This window comes from Epinephelus fuscoguttatus, linkage group LG15, assembly GCF_011397635.1.
Source record: "Epinephelus fuscoguttatus linkage group LG15, E.fuscoguttatus.final_Chr_v1".
Classification (NCBI taxonomy): Eukaryota; Metazoa; Chordata; class Actinopteri; order Perciformes; family Serranidae; genus Epinephelus; species Epinephelus fuscoguttatus.
The window spans coordinates 9,965,790-9,988,209 of NC_064766.1; the positions used below are offsets into that span (position 1 = coordinate 9,965,790).

Sequence of the window (22,420 nt, forward strand, 5' to 3'; positions counted from 1 at the left end):
AACCAAAAAATACAAAAAAAAAAAAAAACCCACCCAAACACACGCTGATGTGAGACAGCTAGCAATGGCCCGCCACACCCCGTTGAGGATGTGCCGCTCACAGTCCAGCGACTCCATTCATCAAGCTAGACAGAGAGAAAGAGAGCGCAAGAGAGGAGAGGAAGAAAGGAGAAGTAAACAGAGGCTGAGAGGTGAAAGGTAACGTTGCAAGACAACAGCAGAGGGATTGAGTGCTGGGGAGACGACAGCAGGTAAAGGTAGGTATGCACAAAACAGACAGGAAGTGAGGAAGGGGTGATGGAAGGAAGGAAAAAGGAGAGAAAGGTTTAGACGCTGCCGGGAAGGTTCCCATTAACATGGAAATCACTTCCTCTTCCCCGGCTCTCCATGGCTCACTGATGGCTCGGCAAAAAGAGAATGGCTTTAGCTCCTATTATTCTGCGTGAGGGGGCACACTGCCAGGTCAGATGAAAAAGTAACGCAAAAAAATAAAAAATTGTCAAGACAGTCTCTTTGCGCCCTGTCTCCCTGCCTTTCCTGTGTGTTCTCTATGGGAAAAAGGGACCTGGGCTTTGCCGCAGAAAGTGTGATGGATGCACCTAATTTCCACAAGAGCCAAAGCTTATACTGTACACTGGGAAGGGAAAAAGAAACAGGGACAGAAATGGCCCTATTTGGGAGGTTTAATGAAGTTTTAAATTTCCCTGTTTTTCCTCCGTGATGGCAGGTAAAGTTGTAAGAATGGAAATTCTCTGAGTGTGGAGAATTTAAGACCCTCTTGGGTTTCCATAAAGCTGGATTGCCCACATGCAGGTCTATTGGAAACCTTGTGTTGTATAGGGCGATTACTGCACGATGAATCTCTCCTCACAGGCTCTTTTGGCTGCACAGGATTGTACAAGAAAAGCCCATCAGGGGGAAGCGCTGCCCGCGGATTCCTCACAGGAGCCGCCAATTTGATGTGGCTCGAATGTCAGTGTAAAGCCTCATTTGTTTGTTTATGTATATGTGCAGAAGAACAAGAGATTGCGAGAGGGGGGAAAAGAACAAAAAAGCCACTATGCATGAGGCTGACTGACCCTGCTACTTCAAACTCGTGCGCCCCCTGGACACACAACACACAATACAGTTAGTGGGCTGCAGCAGCATTCATACCAATGCAGGGTAAAAGCCTTGAGGAATCTTTCCAAGCAGAGCTCTGTACTGTGCCACCATAGACTCCAGGGCAAAGGCATTGCAATGGCAGGCCTAATTGTGCGGTGTGATATGAGGGAGCCATTTCAGGAAGGGCTTTTTATGCCTCAGCGCTGTCCCCCACCCCTGAGGTTGGCTGCATATACAGATTTTGCATATGTACTGTATGTAAGGCTGTTTGTGTTAGTGTGCGAGCGAATCCTCCAAGGATGTCTTCAAACATACCGAACAGCCACATTTGTTATAATAAATCACGTAAAGTCCATTCAGCCCTATGCTTACTTCCCTTTCATGTTGTACAAAAATATGCATGCATGTATAAACAGAAACAGACATATCTGTCTGCGTCATGGCCTCTAAACACAGCACTGAAAACCTGCTTCATTCCATTTCCCAGCATCCCTTCAGCTCTGTGTGAGATGAAGTGATTTTCAGCTAGCCTGATTATCACTGTCGCCATAAAGCCATTAGCTTTACTCCTCTCCTTTCTTTCCATTTCCCCTCGTCTCTATCCCTCCATCCTGTCGTCTCCCTCCTCCCTCCTTCACGCATTGGTGAACTTGCCCCCAGGACTCGCTTTCATGCATTCTAAAGAGTGCCGGCTTCACGTCTTTATCGTGCCAGTCCAAACAATGGGGGACGTCAGCGCGTGGGTGGCGATCATTGGACGGGACGACAGGACGTGGGCGGCCGAGTTGGACTGGATTGGCCTGTGCGCGTGTCCCTTAACTCTGATGAGCCCATTACTAGTCCGCAAATGCACATTAGTCATGCCATTTAACTAAATTCATTATCGATGCCCTATTGAAGGGGACACAAGTTATTTTCGATATGCATTAGATTTTATTGAATGTGATGCGACTGCTAAATAGGATATAACAGAAAATGATGGAGGCTGATGCCAGCACTGGTGGGTGCTCCTTCTTTATAGGCAATTTTATCCCACTTCCATTTTTTGTGTCATCTAAGTGTACCATTGTTATATAGGAAAATGAGAAGAACAAGGCATCTCACAGTACATCCCTCATGTTCTATTAACATTATTTTAAGCATTAATATTGTATGACCCATTATCCATAATTGAAGAACTGTATTTGAAGAAACTTCAACAGCCGATATTAACCCCAGGAATGGGAGCTATCACTTGGCAGTGAACACAAATGTTCATTAACAATAGCTGCAGCAGTTTATGGTGGGAGATGTGAAAGTGGACGGCTTGACAAATGGGATTCCTCAGCACAGACACTTTCTGCCACACTGACTAAAAATGATTGTGCGCTGAGGGTGTTTTAAAACAGGAACAGATGGGAGAGAGTGTGATAAGGGACACAAGGGGTACCGGGTGTGTGAAGAGCACACACTGAGAGAGTGGGAGTCAGGAATGCGTGTGTTGGAGAGAAAATGTATGTGTGTCTCTGGGCCTGACAGGAGATGACAGAGTCTGTCACCTCTCTGTCTCCTTGTCTCCTCACCTCTGACTGATCATTCAAGCGTGCACGAATCTGTGTGTGTGTGTGTGTGTGTGTGTGTGTGTGTGTGTGTGTGTGTGTGTGTGTGTGAGACCCAAATGCGTGTGAAAAAAACATAAATGTAGATTGCAGAAGAAGCTTGTGCAACGGATAAAAAAAACACACAAGGTTAAGTCATTATGCCAATCTGTGAGAATTCTTTTAGCTCACCCACTCATCCTTCTTTGTTGTCTGTACTCCTCTTTGCCTTTTTTTTCATCTCATTCTCACTAAAGGACATAATACCCTGATTATCCCTCCTGACTTCCTCCATTTTCATTCACTCCCCCGCTCCCTTTCTTGTACGTTTGTCTCCTTGTCTCCTCCGTCTCTCTGTGGTTTCCTCTACGCTCTTGGAGCCTCTTCTCACCCACTCCCTCGTTGCGTCTACCCTTTGTCTCACTCTTCTGACAACTTTATCGCACCTTTCTTAGCGACTCCATCTTTTTCTCTTTCAGGAAAAAAAAATACACACTTAAGTGCACACACAGGAAGACTTGCACACACCTCCTCTTCCTCTCTTTCTATCTCCTCCCATTCACACTCTCTCTGTTACAGCCTCGCTCTCCGGGGAAATGAATTAGTAATATTTATGATGAAGCCCTCTCTGAACTACTCCCTCTATCTCTACCCCCTCTCTGTTTCATCTCCCCGGCGTATAAAATGACACTGATCTTATCTGCACTACCTATGTAGTCATCTGTCAGCCCATCTATCTTTCCATCCATCAAACCGCTGGGAGAGTGATGGCTCCCTCAACGTTTTTATGTGGCACCGTTGGCAAGCCAAGGTTGTTTGGAAACCACATAAAAACGGGAACCAGCACCTGCGCCTCCGTCTGCGGACTTGTCACCGAGCAGAGTTGTAGCTATTCAAACAGATCTCGCAGGCAGAGCAGAAGAACCAAAGTGTTCCGGGAGCACAAGTTATGAGTCTCCCGATGCGTCTGGGAGTTTCTGTTTGTGTAGTTAAACTATAACAAAGTGCTGCTCCAACTGTCACAAGGCAATGAATGAATGTTTTGCCCTTTGACAGCCTACAGATTCATTTGAGGAGGTGCAGTTGGCGTACAGATCTCAGGGATCGGGCCAGATCACTCATCAAATGTTGACATTTCACCGAGAAGGAGCATACGGATAGTGACATTTCACTTTCTGATGTTTCAGATAGAAGAATGTGGTTGTGAATCATCTCTGAAAAAAGTTTTTAATTTAAAGGATTTAGATTAAAGCCAAGATTGTTTTGTTTACATTAAATATATAAAGGCAGCATTCTGAACTAGTAATATTTTGAGAGCAGTGTGTCTTTAATTATTCTCTGTATACTTTTAGTCATTGAATGTGAACATTCAGGATTCTTCTAATCTAAGCACTGGTGATCATATTTTCAGGTATTTATTTGCTCAGTAGCTCAGAATTATGCATGAAATGTTGTTTTATAGTATGAAATAAATACAGCAGGTAGATCAATAGAGAGAACAACATAATCTCTTATCAGAATCTCACACCTCTAAACTGCTTGATCTACTGAATGAGTGTGATGAGAATAAACTGCAGCAGTGTAGAAAAAGTACTTTAGGTTTGTTAACACCCCAAGGACTCTGCTGAATGTATTCCAACAGCAAAAATGCAATAAGCTTCAAGGACCATTACAATATCGTATGTGAGGATGAGTACGATTCAAAGGTTTTGTGAAGAGGTAACAAATGACACTTGGTTTAATGCATTAAACTTCACTCTTAGCCTTGGAAATAAAGCCATAGTTTATTTATTTTTTCACAGCTTGTGGTTTATTTGTGTGCTTTATCTGAAGCCTTCAGTGTCATGCTGCAACACATTCTTAATCTCAGCTCATAAAGTGTGGCAGCTTGGTCAGTGGCCCTTTGCTTCGATGACACTGTAGGTACCCCTCCAGCGTCAGTTTTGGATCCCCAGGGATGGCGTGTCAATTTACACTTGTTACATGAATTTGTGTTTTCCAAATAAACTCCTGTGTTCTCAGAAAACCGTATAGGTTTAGACAAAAGATCATGGTTTGGGTTAAAATAAGTATGTTTGTTACATAACTTAATTTAATTTAAAATTAAATAACAAATTAGATTAAATAACTATGTCAAGTAACATATGTCACCTATGTCATATGCAACACGTCACATGACAATAACTATGTAACATAGTTAAAAAAAAAAAAAAGTTTTCATACTGGACAGAAATAATGGTCTCCTGGGTGAAAATTCTGTGTTTGTTTGACCCAACGACATCCCTCTTTCTCACCTTACAAGGACTCTCTCACTCTTTACACTACATCATTGCCACAGATGGGCTCACATAGGCGTTGGTTGACAGCCCGGTACATCTCATATAAACATTAATGGCCCTTTTAGGGCCACAATGCGACAACAGCACCACTGAGTTTTGAAACACATTATTTCCAGTGGCTTGTTGCACTGCCCGGAGAGCCTGCGCTGCCGCTGGTTCAGCAGTGAGTGCAGCTGACATCGTGTTGAGTCTGAAAGGGCCTTAAAGGCTGCCTGCTCTGTAAGAACCAGACATTGACAGCCACTGACCAAGCCACTATACTTGATGCCCGGGGAATGAGAATGGGCTGCACATGGCCTTTGATTTGTTCAGTGTCATGGAGATGTATATGTTGTGAGCTCAGTAGCTGTTATAATTTCATCCATAACACTTTTACACAGCAGAGAAAACTCCATTCACTGATAAAGACTGTGATGCGTATGAGAGCTCCTTGAAAAGGCAAGTAAGTGGATCTTGAAATGTTCTCTTAAACTACTTTTTTCAAGGTCAAGGTGTTCATTCTTTACTTTAAACCAACACACAGAAGAAGTCCTAAAGAAGAAATTTGAAAATATTCACGAGGAACCTGGGGATATTACAAACAAACACATTCAAATAAGCCAGGTACTTGAAGAAAGCCTAAGAGATGAGAAAGAAATAAGAACTTTATTCGGATAAACTTCAAGGTTTGTTGCATTTGCTTTCTTTCTGCTGCGATTAGGTGTGACACCTATTGCATTTAGTGCAATTTTTTGCACATAGATTAACTAACCAACCACCTATTCTCACCTGATTTAAAGTTATTTATATTTTGTAATTCATCGATATGTCTGGAAGAATAATAAAAAGCTGAACATCGGTGCTTGTGTTTATAATACAGCACATTGTTTTCTGATACACTGCAATATTGGGAATGTTCTCATGCAACAGGAAGAACTGGGTCATGTTTATTTTCATGGGGGTTTTTTTAGATGTCAAAGGCATGTGTTTGTTTCTTTTTTGTTTGAGCTGTCTTGCATATTGTTTCCTCAGGTGTCAATGTAGAAATTGCTGAAACTACGAGGCAATATTTGTATGCAATTTTGGTACTGAAAATAAGAGGTTAGGAAATTAAGGTAGAAAAAAAGAGACTGTTGGGTTATGGTGGATGCTGCGTTTTCTGCTTTTGTTGATATAATCTGTGGGACAATGGAAAATTCATTTAAATAAGACATCAAAAAGCTAAAAAATATGCCTGTGTGTGTATTTCATCATGTGAGTACTATCCGTTTTATTACAATATCAGTTTCTTCATACATCTTAGTATTCTAGGGAAGTTATTCTCCTAAATAACCTACTTTCCAGAGTGGTTAGAACAAAGAAGTTGTTCTTTGTATTACATTAAGTGGTCATCTTATTTCTATGCCCCAGTCTCTATTTCAATTTATCCCAAAGAGAATTCAGCTGTGGAGTACATACACACAGCTATAAATTATTCAGCTACAGCAAACACGGAAAAACATGTCTGAATAAATGACTACATGGAAACAAGGATATGAAATTTCACATCAGCCCAGCAACAACACCGCGGCCCCTCTACAAAGCTGTATGATGCTGTGGAAGTGCCATCATCTTAATTTCCCTGTGGATTACCAGAGGAGTAAAAAGTCATCTACTATGCCTATCCCGAAGCTTCGAAACAGGAAGTTGATAATTTGAGATGTGATTTGATACCCAACACCCTTGTTTACTCTCAGACAATTAGTCAACCATGTATTCCACACAGCACCACCATAATTAAGAGCTTAATCAGGCAAGGAGTTGATGTGGAATGAGACAGTAATAGCAACTCCCCTTTAGCACAATTTTTACATCCGTCTGCCTTGTTAACAGTTTTTAAGGGACCGGTGGGATACAAATATGTATCTGTTCACAATCTGACATATTCTCATGGAAAACAGGCCCGCTAAGAAGCATGTAGTCCAGTGAGTATTACTGTGAATAAAGCCAGAAAATATAGTCCAATGATATTTCTGGGATAGAGACTTCAAATAATCTTTGAATAATTTTCAGCAAGACACTAAAAATGAGTACTTTGTCGACTGTGCGTCTAAATATTTGTCATCTTGAAATGTTCAAAAAGGCGCCGCTACCTTTAAAAAGTTTATTTGATATGGATGAAAATAAAATTAAAGCTTTTCTTGCACCGAGGAATGCTGAGCTAAAACATCAAAAAACATGTTGCTGTCCAAATACATTTGGAGCACGGTGTATGCCATTTGATAATGAGACCCAAAGGAAAGTGTGGTTAGAGCATTATGTTTGCCAATGAAGCGTCTGAAAATATCCCACATTTTCTACTTATCATTTAACCAAACAACAACTACAGTCTGTATGGTAGCCTACTTTCCCTCTGCTATACTGCCTCCTCCGGGCATAAGAACTCCCCTGACAGCATTCAAAACCATACACATAACAAACCCACTTAGTTCCTGGAATCATGTTTTGGATAGAGTGAAATTCTGGGGCACTGTGAAAAGACAAGCTCACAAAGCAGGACTGTTTTTTCTTCCTCTTGTTAAGGCTACAATGTACAGGCGATACCTGGTTCGTACGCTCCAGTGTAATCCTCTCCCTCTGGTAAATGCCAAAAGGAATAAGCAGTGTTGACCTTGGGAGACGCGGGGGCTGGATTTGAGGGTGTCTTTTTAAAAGCTTGGGTGTGTAATTGAGTAGAGCGGCGGGGTGGCTCGCTTTGATGGTGTTCGCACAAGCACAAGAGAGTGCGTGAGGGAACACAGGGGATCAGGGAAACACACACACTTGCAGAAACACACAAACCACGAGTGTAGGCTAACATCAATGCATTCAATAAAGCGCATGCATGCAGGGAGTCATCAGCAGGACAAGCAGAGGCAACAGACAGGACGTTTGGTAGACTGAGGTTTCAGAGCACCCGTTAGCGTCACAAGGCTCTTCATCACCCAGACAGATCAAAATGAGCCCAGTTCTCCTCCCAAGAAGCCCTCCAGTCCTCAGAGCAGCCCAGTCCAAAACACTTGCTTTGATGGGGGTTCAACTCAACCAACAAACCTCCCACCCCAGGACATCATTAGCTCAGTTTTGGCATTAAAACCAGTCATCTATTGGACTAAACCCTTGACGTATGCCTATCCAGGCATCTTGCATCCACCTGCACTCTACTGTGCTATGTCATGTTCACCTGCCCTTGCAACTATCACAGGGTAACAGTTTATTTAATTATACTTCAAATCTAACATGCTAGTTTTATTTGTCTTTATTATAACTATAAGTAGATGTGAACACATTCATTCTGTACTACTTTTTTATATCCAAATTGCATTCTAAAGAGTGTGATTTCCAAACTGCAAGACTGAAACTATAATTTACATAATTAACAGAGTCTCAACAAACCGTAGGAGGTGAAAGTTTTACATGCCAAGCATGGATTTGGCCAGCTAGAATGACAACTGTTGCCTACAAATTTACCCAGATGATTAAGATTAATTCCAAATTGGCCAAACAACTACAAGAAATTGTTGGGTTCATACAGTCTGCAGAGGGAGAGAAGTGAGGCAGAGAGACTGCATGAGCTGAGAGGAGCAGGTGCATGCCGGTGTTCTAAAATCAACTTGGAAGTGAGTTATTGTAGTTTGGTGTCTGATTTGGCCCGCTTCTTCACACAGTCAGCAGTTGGAGCTGCAGCAGCGGCTGTGACACACAGATTATGGAGGCTATTAAGGTACTTTAAAACTATTAGCACCTGATTGCTGCAATTTGTGTCAAAATTCACAATTCTTGGAGTCATAACTCAGTCAAATCTGAACACAAGACCTTATAGTTTTTAGTGTGATTTATACTTTCAGAGGACATCATTATCTTCAATGTCCAACGTGAATAAATGCTAATAAATTCACTTCAAAATCACAAAAAAGACATTCCCTATAATTCCAGAACTTGCCTGAGAATCATCCCTTCTTTATGTTTTCATCAATATCAAATTATCCAGTGATAGCTGTCTGTAAATCCATCAGTTCATTGCAAATAGAAACTGATAATAGCTAATTCAGCATGCTTTTGATGGTACTCATTTGAGGGCAGCCTCACAGTGTCAAACTTTGAAATTCCCTGATCAAGGTGATTGCATCATGCCAGTTTTGGACAGGTAGCTAGCACTTAGCTCAGTGGTTCTTGGGTGTAAATGATAGACAGCTGGCAACTAGAGGTGTGTGAAACTCATGTTTAACTTTAAAGCAACTGATATCATTATTCTAAGCTGACTGTCTTCAAAGAATCTGACTGGGACTGTGGGACTCAGAGATGTGACACTGTCTGTTCTGTCAGGCTGTGAAGCAAACGTTGACGTCAGCTTGAGCAGCTAAAGTGCAGAGCTGAGTCTTGAGTCTTTGCATTCATGTCCAAGTCAAGTTCCAGGTCCTAAACTTTGAGTTTTTAGTCCTTAACAAGTCCTAAATAAGTAATCTACTCCCCATCAAATGTAATACCAATTTAACACAGAAATAATTTCGTGAATTTTCAAAAATCATGAATGCTTTTTAAAATTAGTAATTTGGAGGATGCTGTTCAGCATGTTTTGCAAACTACAATTCCTTGACCACCATGTAGCCTTGTTTTGTAAAGGAACAAAATTATCTTTGGTATCATTGTTTTCTCCAAAGGACGATCAGTAACGTAACATTAGTTCTTCATGGGTCAAAGCTCAAACGTGATAGGATGCTGTTTGATGGGTTTAAACAAAGTGAATAATCTTCAGAATTAAGCGTTGACTTGCTGGAGATGAGTTGGTTCAGGAAATGAAGAGAAACAATTTTTAGCTGAGGTACATTTTTGAATAACAAACTTTTTAAAGTTTTAAGTATTTTCAAGTCAAAAGGCTCAAGTCCATGCAAAGTCACGAGTCAGCAGTGTTAATGTCCTATTCAAGTCTAAAGTCATGAGATTTGCAACACGAGTCTGACTCGAGTCCACATCTCTGTCATGATTCTATTTAAATATTATCAAGTCATTTCAAGTATACTTTTATGTGAGCTAAATTGGTCAATTTCTCAATAAAAACAAGCCATGTCCTCTTAGAAAATTACTTTTCTGGCTGCTTGAACCCTGCAGGGATGTCATCAACAGGCAACTGCATTATATTATCTGATTCTATTCATGCAGAACAAACTTCAAAACTATGTAGACTGCAATTAAAAGCCTTAAGTTTAATTTCTGGAAAATAATTATCAATTTTAATTTGCAATCGCGTTGTTGCTCAGAAAAATCACAATTAGATATTTTCCTCAAATCATTCAGCCTTTACAATAATTATTACTTTTCCCTAAAAGAAGTGATATATCTCTTGTACTTTCAATTTTAGTAATACTTTAATAGGAAAAGTAACTTATCTTTCCCATCAGCCCCTTGAAAAATCCAAACGGAGTGTAACTGTACAAAAGCAATATATTCCAGCTTCAGCTCTTTTCACTTTAATTGGAATAAGGTCAGCAATTATCTTGGAAGAGACAGAGTTTGCTTAGATGAGAAATGGCAGAAAGGATGACATTAAGTAAAAGATGACAAGAACACTGACCATCAAGGCCGTTTGGTTCCTCTATTCGTGACGACTAACTGGCTTGTCCTTTTGAAGGTAATAAAGGAGGCACCTACCAATTTTGGAGGTACAACAAAAACAGAATTGATTCATATCATCCTCTAAGAAACATCAATGAATTCCATCCAACAACAGAGGCGAGCAAACACAGAGACGCCAGAGCAGAGCTGCAGAGGGCCCAGCTCACCAGCCTGCTTCTGAATGACTAAAAGAATGATCATCAGTAAAATGTCCAACTAGGACAATAATGTCTAATAATTCAACTTGATTACAAATCTTCATGGGGACCAGCAGCAATTATGTGAATTACTAATTTGGTTCAAATTTTGTTTACACTTTGCCACAAGATAATTAAATCTAATTTATAAACAATATAAATCACAGAGCAGCACAGGACGTAGACCTCTTCCATCTGTTCTTTGCACAAAATAACTTAATAATCGCTAACAGTAAAATCGAATTAAATGGTATCAAAATGTTATTTAGGAAGCCAGTTAGGCAGGCCCAGTTCCAGAACAAAATGACTTAGGGTGCATCTGAAATCAGTGGCACTTGTAGCCACAGTACTGGCAATACAAAATAGTGTTTGTTTTACAGGTCCCAAGCATGGTCCTGCATGAACAGATCATGCTGAAACACAGCTGGAAAAAGTTGTAAACAGTAATAAGTGAATACAGCATGTTGCTCCTTTTCAGCAACAGGTTGCTTTACTTGCAACAGTTCAAAAGCATGTCTTACATTTACATTCCAGAATATATCCAGTGTTAGGGTGACCATATTTTGATTTCCAAAAAAGAGGACACTCGGTCCGGCCCCGACATAGCCTACCTAAATGATACTCAGAGTTTACTCAAAGATGCCTTATCATTTTAATATATTTAAAATTTATATGTATGGATAGAAAATTCAGTTATATTACAAAATAATATCTCTCAAAGACAGAAATTCAGATAGGCTCCAATAGGGGACACATACACACACTAGAGTGTGGCGATCCGAGCCCGACGGTACCCGATGGGTCGGTCCGGGTTTGGTCAGAAATGTAGCTATAAATTGTATTCAGGCTCGGGTCGGATTCGGTCAGCTTTCAGTGAAAATGTAGTGTAAAAATAAATAAAATCCTATTGTCTGTCCTGTTTATTGCTTGGGCACTGTTATTTACGTGACAACACCTGAACATAACACACACAGACACACATTGGCTGTTTGTTTCTACCTCTCTCCTCGCTGGAAGTCTCGGACCTCCAGCCGCCCGCCTCCGCCTTGATTAAACGCTGAAAATAAAATAAAAGAGGGAGACAGGTGTTTTCTATTTTATCTTATTTTGTTTTATGTCTCCCTCTCCCCTCGCTGGAAGCGTCGGACCTCCTGCCTCCCAACTGTGTGACACAAACTCAGTGCTTTGGTCATTAAATAATGTCGGGCTCGGTTCGGTTTCGGACAGAAATATGCGGCCCGTGCTTCACTCTAACACACACACAAACACACGGAAAACTGGACATTATCATCAGTTTTATAAAAACCCCCTGGACGCCCCGGACGGGACGTGAAAAGTGGACATGTCCAGGCAAAATAGGACGTTTGGTCAGCCTATCCAGTGTCCTTTCTCTTATAGAATCTATTTTAGTCTTTGAACCAGAATACAGTCCATTTAACTGTAGTCCATTCAGCTTGTCAGATATCAAACAGAGCTTATGAACCATGCTCGTTTAGCAGCAAACTTGAAATGAAAACGAAAACATTATGTTCTGAGGGAACATAACTGTTGGTTTTGAGAGGCTATGCAACCCCACTAATCTGGAAAATGAATACAGCATGTTCCTTTTCAGGAACAGTTTGCTTTATGAGTCAGAATGGCGAGCGTACCCTCAAACTCTGTCCCCAGCCTGACTCCTGCCACAATGTAGTAATGCACATATGTTCTTTAATTACTGTTTGGCAAGTTATTAGTATTCAAATTTCAAGATGCTAAGTATTAAACTGACTGAGGGTGCAGTTCATTTGCACCCTCACAGAAGTGGGCCTGCAGTTAGGTTGGCCTCAATAGAGGTACTATCCTAATATTTCCTAAAATGTGAAAGTACGGCTGGAGTTGGGAATAGTAGCTGATCTATCATTGCCGAGGCAAGTGAAATCCATGAGTGAATGTTTGATGAGGCACTTTGCAGCCCTGCAGGAGTCTCCTCTGCCTGACTGCTGCTGTGAAAATCCTGACAGGACCTACAGGTCAAAAAGGTCTGAGAAGTCTTCTGCCTTCTGGTGCAAAACAAATACTGTGTTTATGCTGTTATGCAGCCCAGTGTTTGTTTTCTTGTAGCATTTGCCATATAATGAGTTCTAGAAAGTTAATATAAGCACAACAAAGTCTTTAAAAGTAATTTCCGTTACCCTACTGTGACTGACAGCTCACTTGATTCTGCATTGTTCTAATGAGGTGAAGCCACACCAGTCTGGTACACCAAGCTGGGCAAAAGAAACTGTAATGAAGTATTTGCAAACAGTGTTTGATGACAGCGTGGTGAGTGTGTGTATGTGTGCATGTTGTGGGTGGGGTGGGAGGTAATACACGCAATTACTGTACCTATGTGTGCATACAGAAAGCACAGCCTGTCAACATACAGTCATTTTCTTCTATTATGTTGTGCTGCCTGTCTATTCCTGGTAGTCATTCATTCTCTGTGGGTGGCTGCGTGAGCTGCTTAGTAACTCACTCTGCGTGAAGCGTGGAGGGTTGTCGTTGACGTCAGTGAGCCTGACAGTGACGGTGGTGGTCCCAGATAATCCGCCCAAGTGGCCTCCCATGTCCTTGGCCTGAAGCAGCACCAGGTACTGGTCCTGGGTCTCCCTGTCCATGTCGGGCACAGCCGTGCGCAGAATACCTAGGGAACAAAAACACACACGTTAGCATCAGGGTGCCCATGAAACATCTAAAACAGGAAAAAAGAAGGTTTTTACAGTGGTGAAACAGCATCAAATGACCGCAATATATCAGAGACTAAAAGGGTTTTTTGATCAATATTTATGACTCAGTGATTACCAGGCACTGATCTGTCTGGCTTCCACAACACAGTTTCTGGCCTGTGCTCTGTTTTGGAACAAAAGCTGCACATTGGGATCTCATCCAGCTCTAATCACATCTTTAACTACAGTGTATCCTCTACAGTTAGAAGAGTGGTATCACAACACCTTTTGTGACATCATGATATCTCCTCACCAAGCATTTGTAGGTATCACTTTCTGAAAAGGCAAACTTAATAATAGGTTTACAAAATGTAACTATTGACCGTATTAATGTTTAATAGCTCATTAATGCTTTGTGGCTCATTAATATGCCATTTGTAATAATTACTTTTGATCCAGCATGCCTTGCTTTGTCTTTCAATCCAGCTCTTTAATTCATCAGCAACGTAATGTACAATTCATTTGTTAAAAGGAATACTTCACTCCCTAATAGACCATTTGTACATTAATTACTTATCTCGTGTTTTGTTGAATTTGTGAAGAAAAATGTTTTTTTCTTGCATGCCACCAGGGTGAAAAAAAGAATCAAACACAGAGAAAATTCTTGATGAATTGAAGTCATACGGGCAAAATTATATCAAAACATCCATTTACAAACTCTTACACAACTTGTGCAGTGTAATCCAAGTCTAATTTATCCAGTCATATGCTGAGTACCTCCCAGACAGACAGCCCTTTCAGACTGGGAGCTGAACCAAAAGTGAAACTTATCTATGCTCTCTTTAAAGCCAGACTCCACTGACAAAAACAGTCATTTTACATTGCAGAACATGAGAGCTAGGGCGGCACGGTGGTGTGGTGGTTAGCACTCTCGCCTCACAGCAAGAGGGTTGCCGGTTCGATCCCGGGCATGGGAGCCCTTCTGTGTGGAGTTTGCATGTTCTCCCCGTGTCAGCGTGGGTTCTCTCCGGGCACTCCGGCTTCCTCCCACAGTCCAAAGACATGCAGATTGGGGACTAGGTTAATTGGTGACTCTAAATTGTCCATACCTGGTGTGAATGTGAGTGTGAATAGTTGTTTGTCTCTATGTGTCAGCCCTGCGATAGTCTGGCGACCTGTCCAGGGTGTACCCTGCCTCTCGCCCGATGTAGCTGGGATAGGCTCCAGCCCCCCCGCGACCCTCAAGAGGATGAAGCGGTTAGAAGATGAATGAATAGAAGATGAAGAACATGAGAGCTGCTAGTCTACTGCTGCTTCAATCAGTAGGATAAATGACACTTGGATTATACTGCATGAGTTGTGTGAGAGTTTGTAAAATGGGTGTTTTCATATAGTTTTTTTTATGTTAAACATGGTCATGTATGACTTCAGTTCACTTCAGTTTTCTCTGTTTTTGGGTCCTCGTTGGTTTTCTTTACTTATCCAGCATAACACAGGGTGAGTAATTCATAAACAAACAGTCATTAGAGGGCTGAAATATTACTTTAACACCTTTAACAAGTGTAGACTTGATGGATTATTGTAATGCAGTGTAAAATGTATTTACCTACATAACTGCAGCCCTGTTGGCTGATTGTTCTGTGACAAACCTCTGACCTTTTTCAAAGACAACTGGATTAACTGTGTTCCAGTAGTAAAACAGCAAATCCAGCTGCCTTTAACTAGATACCCTATGAAATGGTGGACTGAGAATCTTAATAGACTCTGTGACCTTTTATTAATGACTTATTAACATTTGTAACAGCAGATTTGATTGCTTATTATGAACTCAGAAAGTCGTGACCCTTTATTAAAGGCTTCATCAAGACAGCAGTTATACATGTTAGTAAGTCATTAATAAAAGGTCATGGGTTTCTTGCTTTCCAATAAGCCATTTAGCCCGCAGTTACTGTATAAATGTTAATAAGTTGTTATTTCATGGAGGTTGGGCCAGATGCTCCGCAGCTGTTCTCTGCAGGGTAACTGGTAAAACAATTCATCGGAGAGGCCTGGCCGATGATTAAAGCCATACAGAGATGGAGTCAGTTTAACTGCAGCCAAATGGATTTTCCTACAATTAGGCAACACATAAGTTGTACTTATGTCTTTTTAGTGATAGAACTGTAGCGATAAATATGTTATTGGCTTGTTGTGTATATATCAGTATATGTCAGCTGTTAGATATTAAGAGACTGTAGTGCAGACATGCCAAAGATATGTTTGAGATAATTAGCCCCCACTGACAGGTTTATCCTTCAACTGTAAAATGTTCTGCTCAATGCATATCTTTAGAGCAGTTCTTTAAAAAAATAAATAAATGAAGATATCCTGATGAAATATTTATTTATTATTTAAACTCTCAAATATCAATATTGTATCGGCCTCAGAAATCCATTTAAATTCCATTTAAGGAGCAATAATAAATCATTTAGTAGCCATCAGTAAATCCATTACTCACAACTAGCAACCCTTTAAAAAGTATGCCTTATTAGAAAGTGGTGCCAACTTCTATTATGTACTGTGGATTATTCATCCTCATTGTAATAAGAGTGCTGTAATTTTATTCATGCAAACACAAACAGGTCGCTGTAAGCTGTGCCATAAACCTGTCAGTGCTGCAAGCTGGATCATTATCAGTGTTGCTGCTGTGTAAAAAAAAAAAAAAAAAAAAAAAAAAAAAACATAGCTTCAGTTGTAGTGATTAAAATGCTTCTACTCTAATTGACTGATCAAGATCTTCTTCCACCTCTTTAGCTTTTGAAGGCCTTTCAAAACTTATTGGACAATGTCAAACCGCCTTGTCACCATGCTGAAGACATGCTCTCCTTGACAGTCTGACAGCTTTTCTGACTTTTTGGAGACACCCAGTTTCTATTTGACAGCGACAATATATGACTTAATGTCCCATTAAAGGCACACAGAGAGACACACACGCACGTATATAAACACAGCTATGTGGCGAGGCTCATATGGGGATGATAAATCACCAACAGACAGACATGCTGACAGAGCGTAAAATCTCGTTCTGTATCTCACATTCTTTAACAGCACACCAAGACACATCGCTTACACGCATTCGACATCGATCACCTCCTCTGTGTAAATGACCTCATTCTGCTACATATGATTGGGTGTTGCACACCGAGTGCTGGCTGCTCTTGCCCAACATCAGCCAAAACACCGGCCTGGCTGACTTGGCAGCTCAAGGTGAATCACATTCAACTCGAGCTGTTTTGAATGCTAACGAACGAGCAGGAATATGTCTGGGTTTCTGAGCTGAATTCATAAGCAAACAAACTGAATATATGAGCAAATGCACTCGCCTCTGAGTGTACATTTTGAATAAGACCTTTGGTGATGGAGCCAACGAGGAATGGGGTGATTGAAAAAGGGAGATAGAGAGCGGAGAGAAGAGAGAAGAGGGGAGAAGAGAGCCGACACATTCAGAATACTAAAGCGCAGTGTCACGGCTAATATACACTGAGTGGAATTAGGTTTATATTCCCCAATTAGCATTTCAAAAAGCGCCGCAGCTCTCTTCGCTTGTTGCAGAGGTCCTCACATGTCAAAGCAATCAATTACTAAACATTGACATTCAATGAGCAAAACACAAGTATCGGCCACCTGTGACCCGTGTGGGCAAAACAAACGCTCACATGCAGGCACATACTCCCACATGCAGACACATACTCCCACATGCAGACAAAACGTCAGCAGCCCCAGCGTGAGCTAAATGCTAAGTGTTTATATGTGTGCTGTCAATCATAACAACATCTAAAGCATCAGACAGTTAGAGCTCCATTTCTGAGTCAACCAAGCAATGACTTCCCTCTAAGGTACGATGCTAAAAAAAGTAATCATAATAAAATAAAATAAATAAATAAAGCACCCTCCGCCGAACAAAAAAACTTTTTGCCCTTGGGTGACATCTGAGACACCGAGGCATATCGAGAACACACACAGAAGACGGGTCCTTTGAGCCCCCCTATAATGTGTCCTGTGTAATAGTTCACAAACCTTTGCTGACATCTCTCTTTGAACACATGTCTTTTTGTTTTTGCTTCATCCAGAAATAATAACATTAGGCTGCCGCTGTGTTTTGTTCCGCGCACACAGGCCCTGGCAGCATGAATACATTTCTGCCAACTCATACTGGAGCGAACCAGGGAGGGGGGAACACTGGGAGAGGGGGTGATACGTACATGTGTGAGCGTTTGAGTGGAGGGTGTCTGAGGCGGAGGGAAAAGGGAAGTGGGAAAGATGGATGACTAAGTGTGACAAGAGAACGAGGGATGCACGAGGGGGAAAAGTGTTAGTTTGAGTGTGTGTGCTTGTGTGTGTGGGCACGAATGTGTGTGAGTAACCGAGTGAAAGATAGCAGAGACGTGTTCCTCTGTTTATGCATGCAGCTCCACGCATTCTCGGATGCTCAGCTCCACCTGTGTTTGCACACTCACGCGCAGCTGAATGGACGTGCGTGTGTGTTATCATGTCCATCCGTGTGCATGTGTTCACGACTCAGGCCTGAATTCACTTGTTTGCTCATACTGTATGTGTGTTTGCACTTCAACATCTTGAGTATATTTGCTTTCCTGCAGCGTGTGTGTATTTGCTTTCTGACATCTGCGCATCTTTTACATTTCTCTGCCCGTGTGTGCTACGACAGGGACATACACACACACACATAGATATATAAACACACTCACCTGTCTGGGGATCGACAGAGAAGTACTGTTGGCCCTGCACCAGTGTGTACACTAGCTTGGCGCTGTTCCCATAAGTCGGGTCATCAGCATCTGTCGCTGTCACCTGGATTATAGACGTGCCTGCAGGGAGGAGAGACAAGGAAGGGAGGGAGGATAAAAAAGAAAGAGAGGACAATGTGGTGGGAAAAGGAAAGAAAGGAAGCAAAGAAGAAAGAGAGGGAAGGAGGAGAGGGAAAAGAGAAAGACAGAGTCAAAACATGACGGAGCTGGAGCTAAGTGGACAGACTACAGCAGCACTTTAAGAGCATAAGAAAGCTTTATATCAAGACAACCTCCGCTCTCCTCTCTCACTCCTTCTTTTTCAATCTCTTTCCGACGGCAGTGTGACAAATACTTTATTCGCCCCCCCCCCCGTGCGTTCCCTCTCCCTCCTCCATCCTGCCCCCCGCCCCCCCCTCGATTCCCTCTGTCTCACTTCATTTCTCTTCATCTCCGTCTCCAATTCCCTTTAGCTCCTTCTCTCAATCGGACCGTCTGTCTCTTCAACGGCCTCCTTCTCCCTCTCACTCCCTTAAATCTTCTTTCTACGGCTCATGGAGTGTCAATTTGGCAGGAAATTTTTTTTTGAAATTGTTGGCAAAAAAAAAATGGAAATTCACGAAATACAGTAAACACATTTCGTATGTAGCGTATTCATATATATCTATATTTATACAAGTGCAGGGAGAGCGATTTTTCCCAGCGGGACCCGAGCCAGACAAGATAGGAGGAAGATGGGGATTTGTGGGAACAGCTGCTACTTTATTTCTGATCAAAGCCAGTAGCACTATAGGGAAAATAGGTGGAGTGTGTGTGTGTGTGTGAGTGTGTGTGGTGTGTGGGGAAAGTGGGAAGCAGGGCATGAGGTCATCTGGTTGGTGATCCATTGTAGGTAGTTAAGAATCAGATGGGTTATTGACAGATGGTAGATGCAAAATCTGGAACAACTGCACTAGAGATGGAGTATTCTTCTAGTTGTATACAGTGGCACCCACCAGACCTGAGGTGGGCCGAGGGGACCAAGGCCCTCTGATTCAATTGCGGGCCCTCCACTGCCCCCCCTGGCGAAAATAGCTGGAGGTGGTTATGATTTTAAGAGGCTGTGGTGAACTAATTTTTAAGCTAGCACAAAGGTAATGATATCTTTTGAAGCTAGTCACCCAAGGACACCCAATGGTACCAATCATGTTGGCATAGCTTTTCAGTATGGGGGCTAAATAATGCTCAAAAGATAAGCTTAATTTTGGCAAATGAACAACAGGTCCCTTGAAATCTCGTCTCAAGAACCCATTACCTATCTAATTATGGGTTCTGTGGGCGCTGACGAGTCTTCCCTAAATTGAGAAGGCTTGTTTGCACTGAATCTTTTGTTCCTTAAAACAAAAGTACTCCGTTAAATTGGCCGTATTTGTGTCCTTTTAAAGAAAAGGAAAACCAGCCTATTTGAAGAACAATGAATTGTCGAAGGTGTATAGATATATAACACATTGAAATAGGATTATTGGTCAACTCATGCAACTCTATGCACATCACATACTTAATCATGTAAAATAAAAAAAACCAAAGTATATCAGTGTGCAACTCCTTAACTCTCCATATTGACATAGTTTTCAACTAGCTTATACACTACAGCAGCATAAGCCAATTTCATGAAATCCAGTTGGTTTTGGTGTGCCACCCCAAGATTTTCAATGGCCCCTATTGGCCACCATTGGCCATATAATAATATACTGTATTTGCCAAAGTAATGTCAGATATCTGAGCATAGCAACAACATTTTATGATCCTGGGGTCTGCTTGTAGCCTGTTTCCTTCTTTTTTTTTTTTTTTTTGAAAGTTCACTCTCCTCATGTAGCATGTTTTGTTTGCCTTTGTTTCTTTGCCACCTGTTTTCTATCACACCTGTGTATTATTACTTAATTAGTCCCTTGTATATTGACTCGGTGTGCTTGCCCTCTTTCAGTTGTCAGGTCATCTGCACTTGTTGTGCGTGTCCCTAGCTGGCGTTCCTGCCTGTGTTCCCAGTACCATACCAGTTTGTTCTTAGTGTAGTTTTCGTATTTCTCCTTTGTATTTGGTTTTGTCTCAGCCCACTTCCTCAGTTTATGTTGTCTGTCTGTTTGTTTAAGGCAAGAAACACAAGTAGTCAGATGCTCATGATGTTCTAAAGAAGACAGATGACAATCATTGAAACCACTATGTTTGCAGGTGAAACCAACACAAGCTTTCATACAGTCTTAATGTTGGAAACAAACCTTAAACCTAAATTTCTTGTTTACTTACTGCAAAAAAAAACCCTGTACACTATGACAATTAATACAGAGTACATTTTATATACACATTAGTATGTGAAACTGAGCCACAGTGAGAGACAGTGAGACCAAGTAAAGTTAAGCAGTGTGGACACCTCTTTTTTTCTTACCTGTGTTTTCAGATGTTTGGCCATTATTTTTAATCCATGCTCAGTTTTGATTTCTTTCTCCATTTCACACATTTTCCAGCCAGTTAGGGAAAAAAAACTATTACAGCACTATCTGCACTTTGTGTTTTTATTTCAAAGCACTCCTTCACCATACCAGCTTCGCTCACAGACTGACTACAAAGTGCCTGCTATTGAATCCCTTTATGTTTCAGGATTTTTTTCACTATAGATATTGTAGATAAGTGCAGGGGGCCATAAGTAGATAAGTAGACAGAAATGTTTCTTTTGACAGCGGTAAAAACTAATCAGACTCAGGGATCAAACAGTTTGCCTCTGAGGTTGATGCAACAAGTGCAAGGCGGAGGCAAAGCTATTGGTATGCAGCCTGCCAGCCGTGCTATACAGTCAGTCACACTCCACAAGGATCAAATATTCACACCGCCGTGCATCCATCTGGAACGCATGTTCTTACCATAAGACATCTGTCCTCTCGGGAAAAGGAATAGGAGTCATTCTGTAGTTTATACATATATATATATATATATATATATATACACACACATATATAAATCTATATATTATATTATATTTCATTATATTATATTTGTGCTCAGGGTTAAACTTTAAATGTGAGTCATTTTCGCAGAATGCAGATACACATCTGGCAAGATGTTTATACCCAGTCGGGTGAAACCAACACAAAACACTTTGCAGACACAAATTTCAAGCAGGAGTCTGGCTCAGATCCAGCGCACCTTGCATCAGTGTCTCATTGCAGTAGATGAGACATCAACTCCCCCCTCCCTCCCCCACCCTCACCCTTAAATGTCTCATGTAACGAGTCTTTGATAGGATCCTCACAGCAGCGCTGTCTCCTCAGTCACGCATGCTGCAAAGCGCCTTGGTAAATATTGAATTGTCAAGTAAATATTGAATCCATGATTGACTGAACAACTCAATCTGAAGACTGAGCTGCTATGAGGAGCAGACACTCATAAAGCGACTGATAGGATTACTAAATAGTGCTCGTCTCCATCGCCCCCTCTCCCTGGGCCCTGCCCTGGCAGGCTGCTGGCAGGGCCATTATTCTAATCTGAATTAAGCAATTTGGTGCGGGAGGGGCCTTGATGTTTAGAAACAACCTTTAAAAGGCACATGACGAGGACCTCAGGCCACATTTTCTGAACTTTTCTACACTAACCAGTTTAGGGGTGAATTATTTAAAATAATACCCTCTTTTCTGGCAAATTCAAAAGTTTTCCTGAAAGCAATTCTCCTTGCTTTTAAAAGGCAAGAGTGCTCCTCAAAGTAGAACCCATTTTGGAGGGGCAGAGCTGAGTTTAAATGGAGATTAGAGTACTTTTTGTACATACAAACTGTTTCCTACAGGCACTCTGCAGCCATGCTCTGAATTACAATCTCAGACAGTTATTGTCACTCCAACATCTCACTGCGAGATGAGCGCAAAAAAAAAAAATCCCCCCTATATTCGCCCTTACCTCTTATTTCATTCCTATTCTAGGCACTCCTGTCATACTCTACATGATCTTTCTCCAGTCACAGAAATATTATCAGGTCACCGCGGCTGTGACATGCTCTCTGTCACAGCTTTTCAAGTGAAAATGAAATGAAAATGATTTTTCTTTTTCAAAGTGGAAGATAATTTTTTAATCCTCTATAATTTCTTATTGAATTGGCAAAAG

At 41.4% G+C, this 22,420-nt stretch overlaps 1 protein-coding gene across 1 annotated transcript in view; it reads right to left on the reverse strand.

The window, feature by feature from the left end:
• The window catches only part of LOC125902183 (cadherin-2), a 170,207-nt gene that overhangs the window by 52,534 nt on the left and 95,253 nt on the right, over positions 1 to 22,420 (reverse strand). The window contains exons 4-5 of the mRNA XM_049598347.1: positions 18,257 to 18,376; positions 13,322 to 13,489 (exon numbers count right to left, since the gene is read on the reverse strand). Of these exons, the coding sequence (XP_049454304.1) occupies positions 13,322 to 13,489; positions 18,257 to 18,376 (288 nt within the window). The remainder of the gene's footprint in view (positions 1 to 13,321; positions 13,490 to 18,256; positions 18,377 to 22,420) is intronic.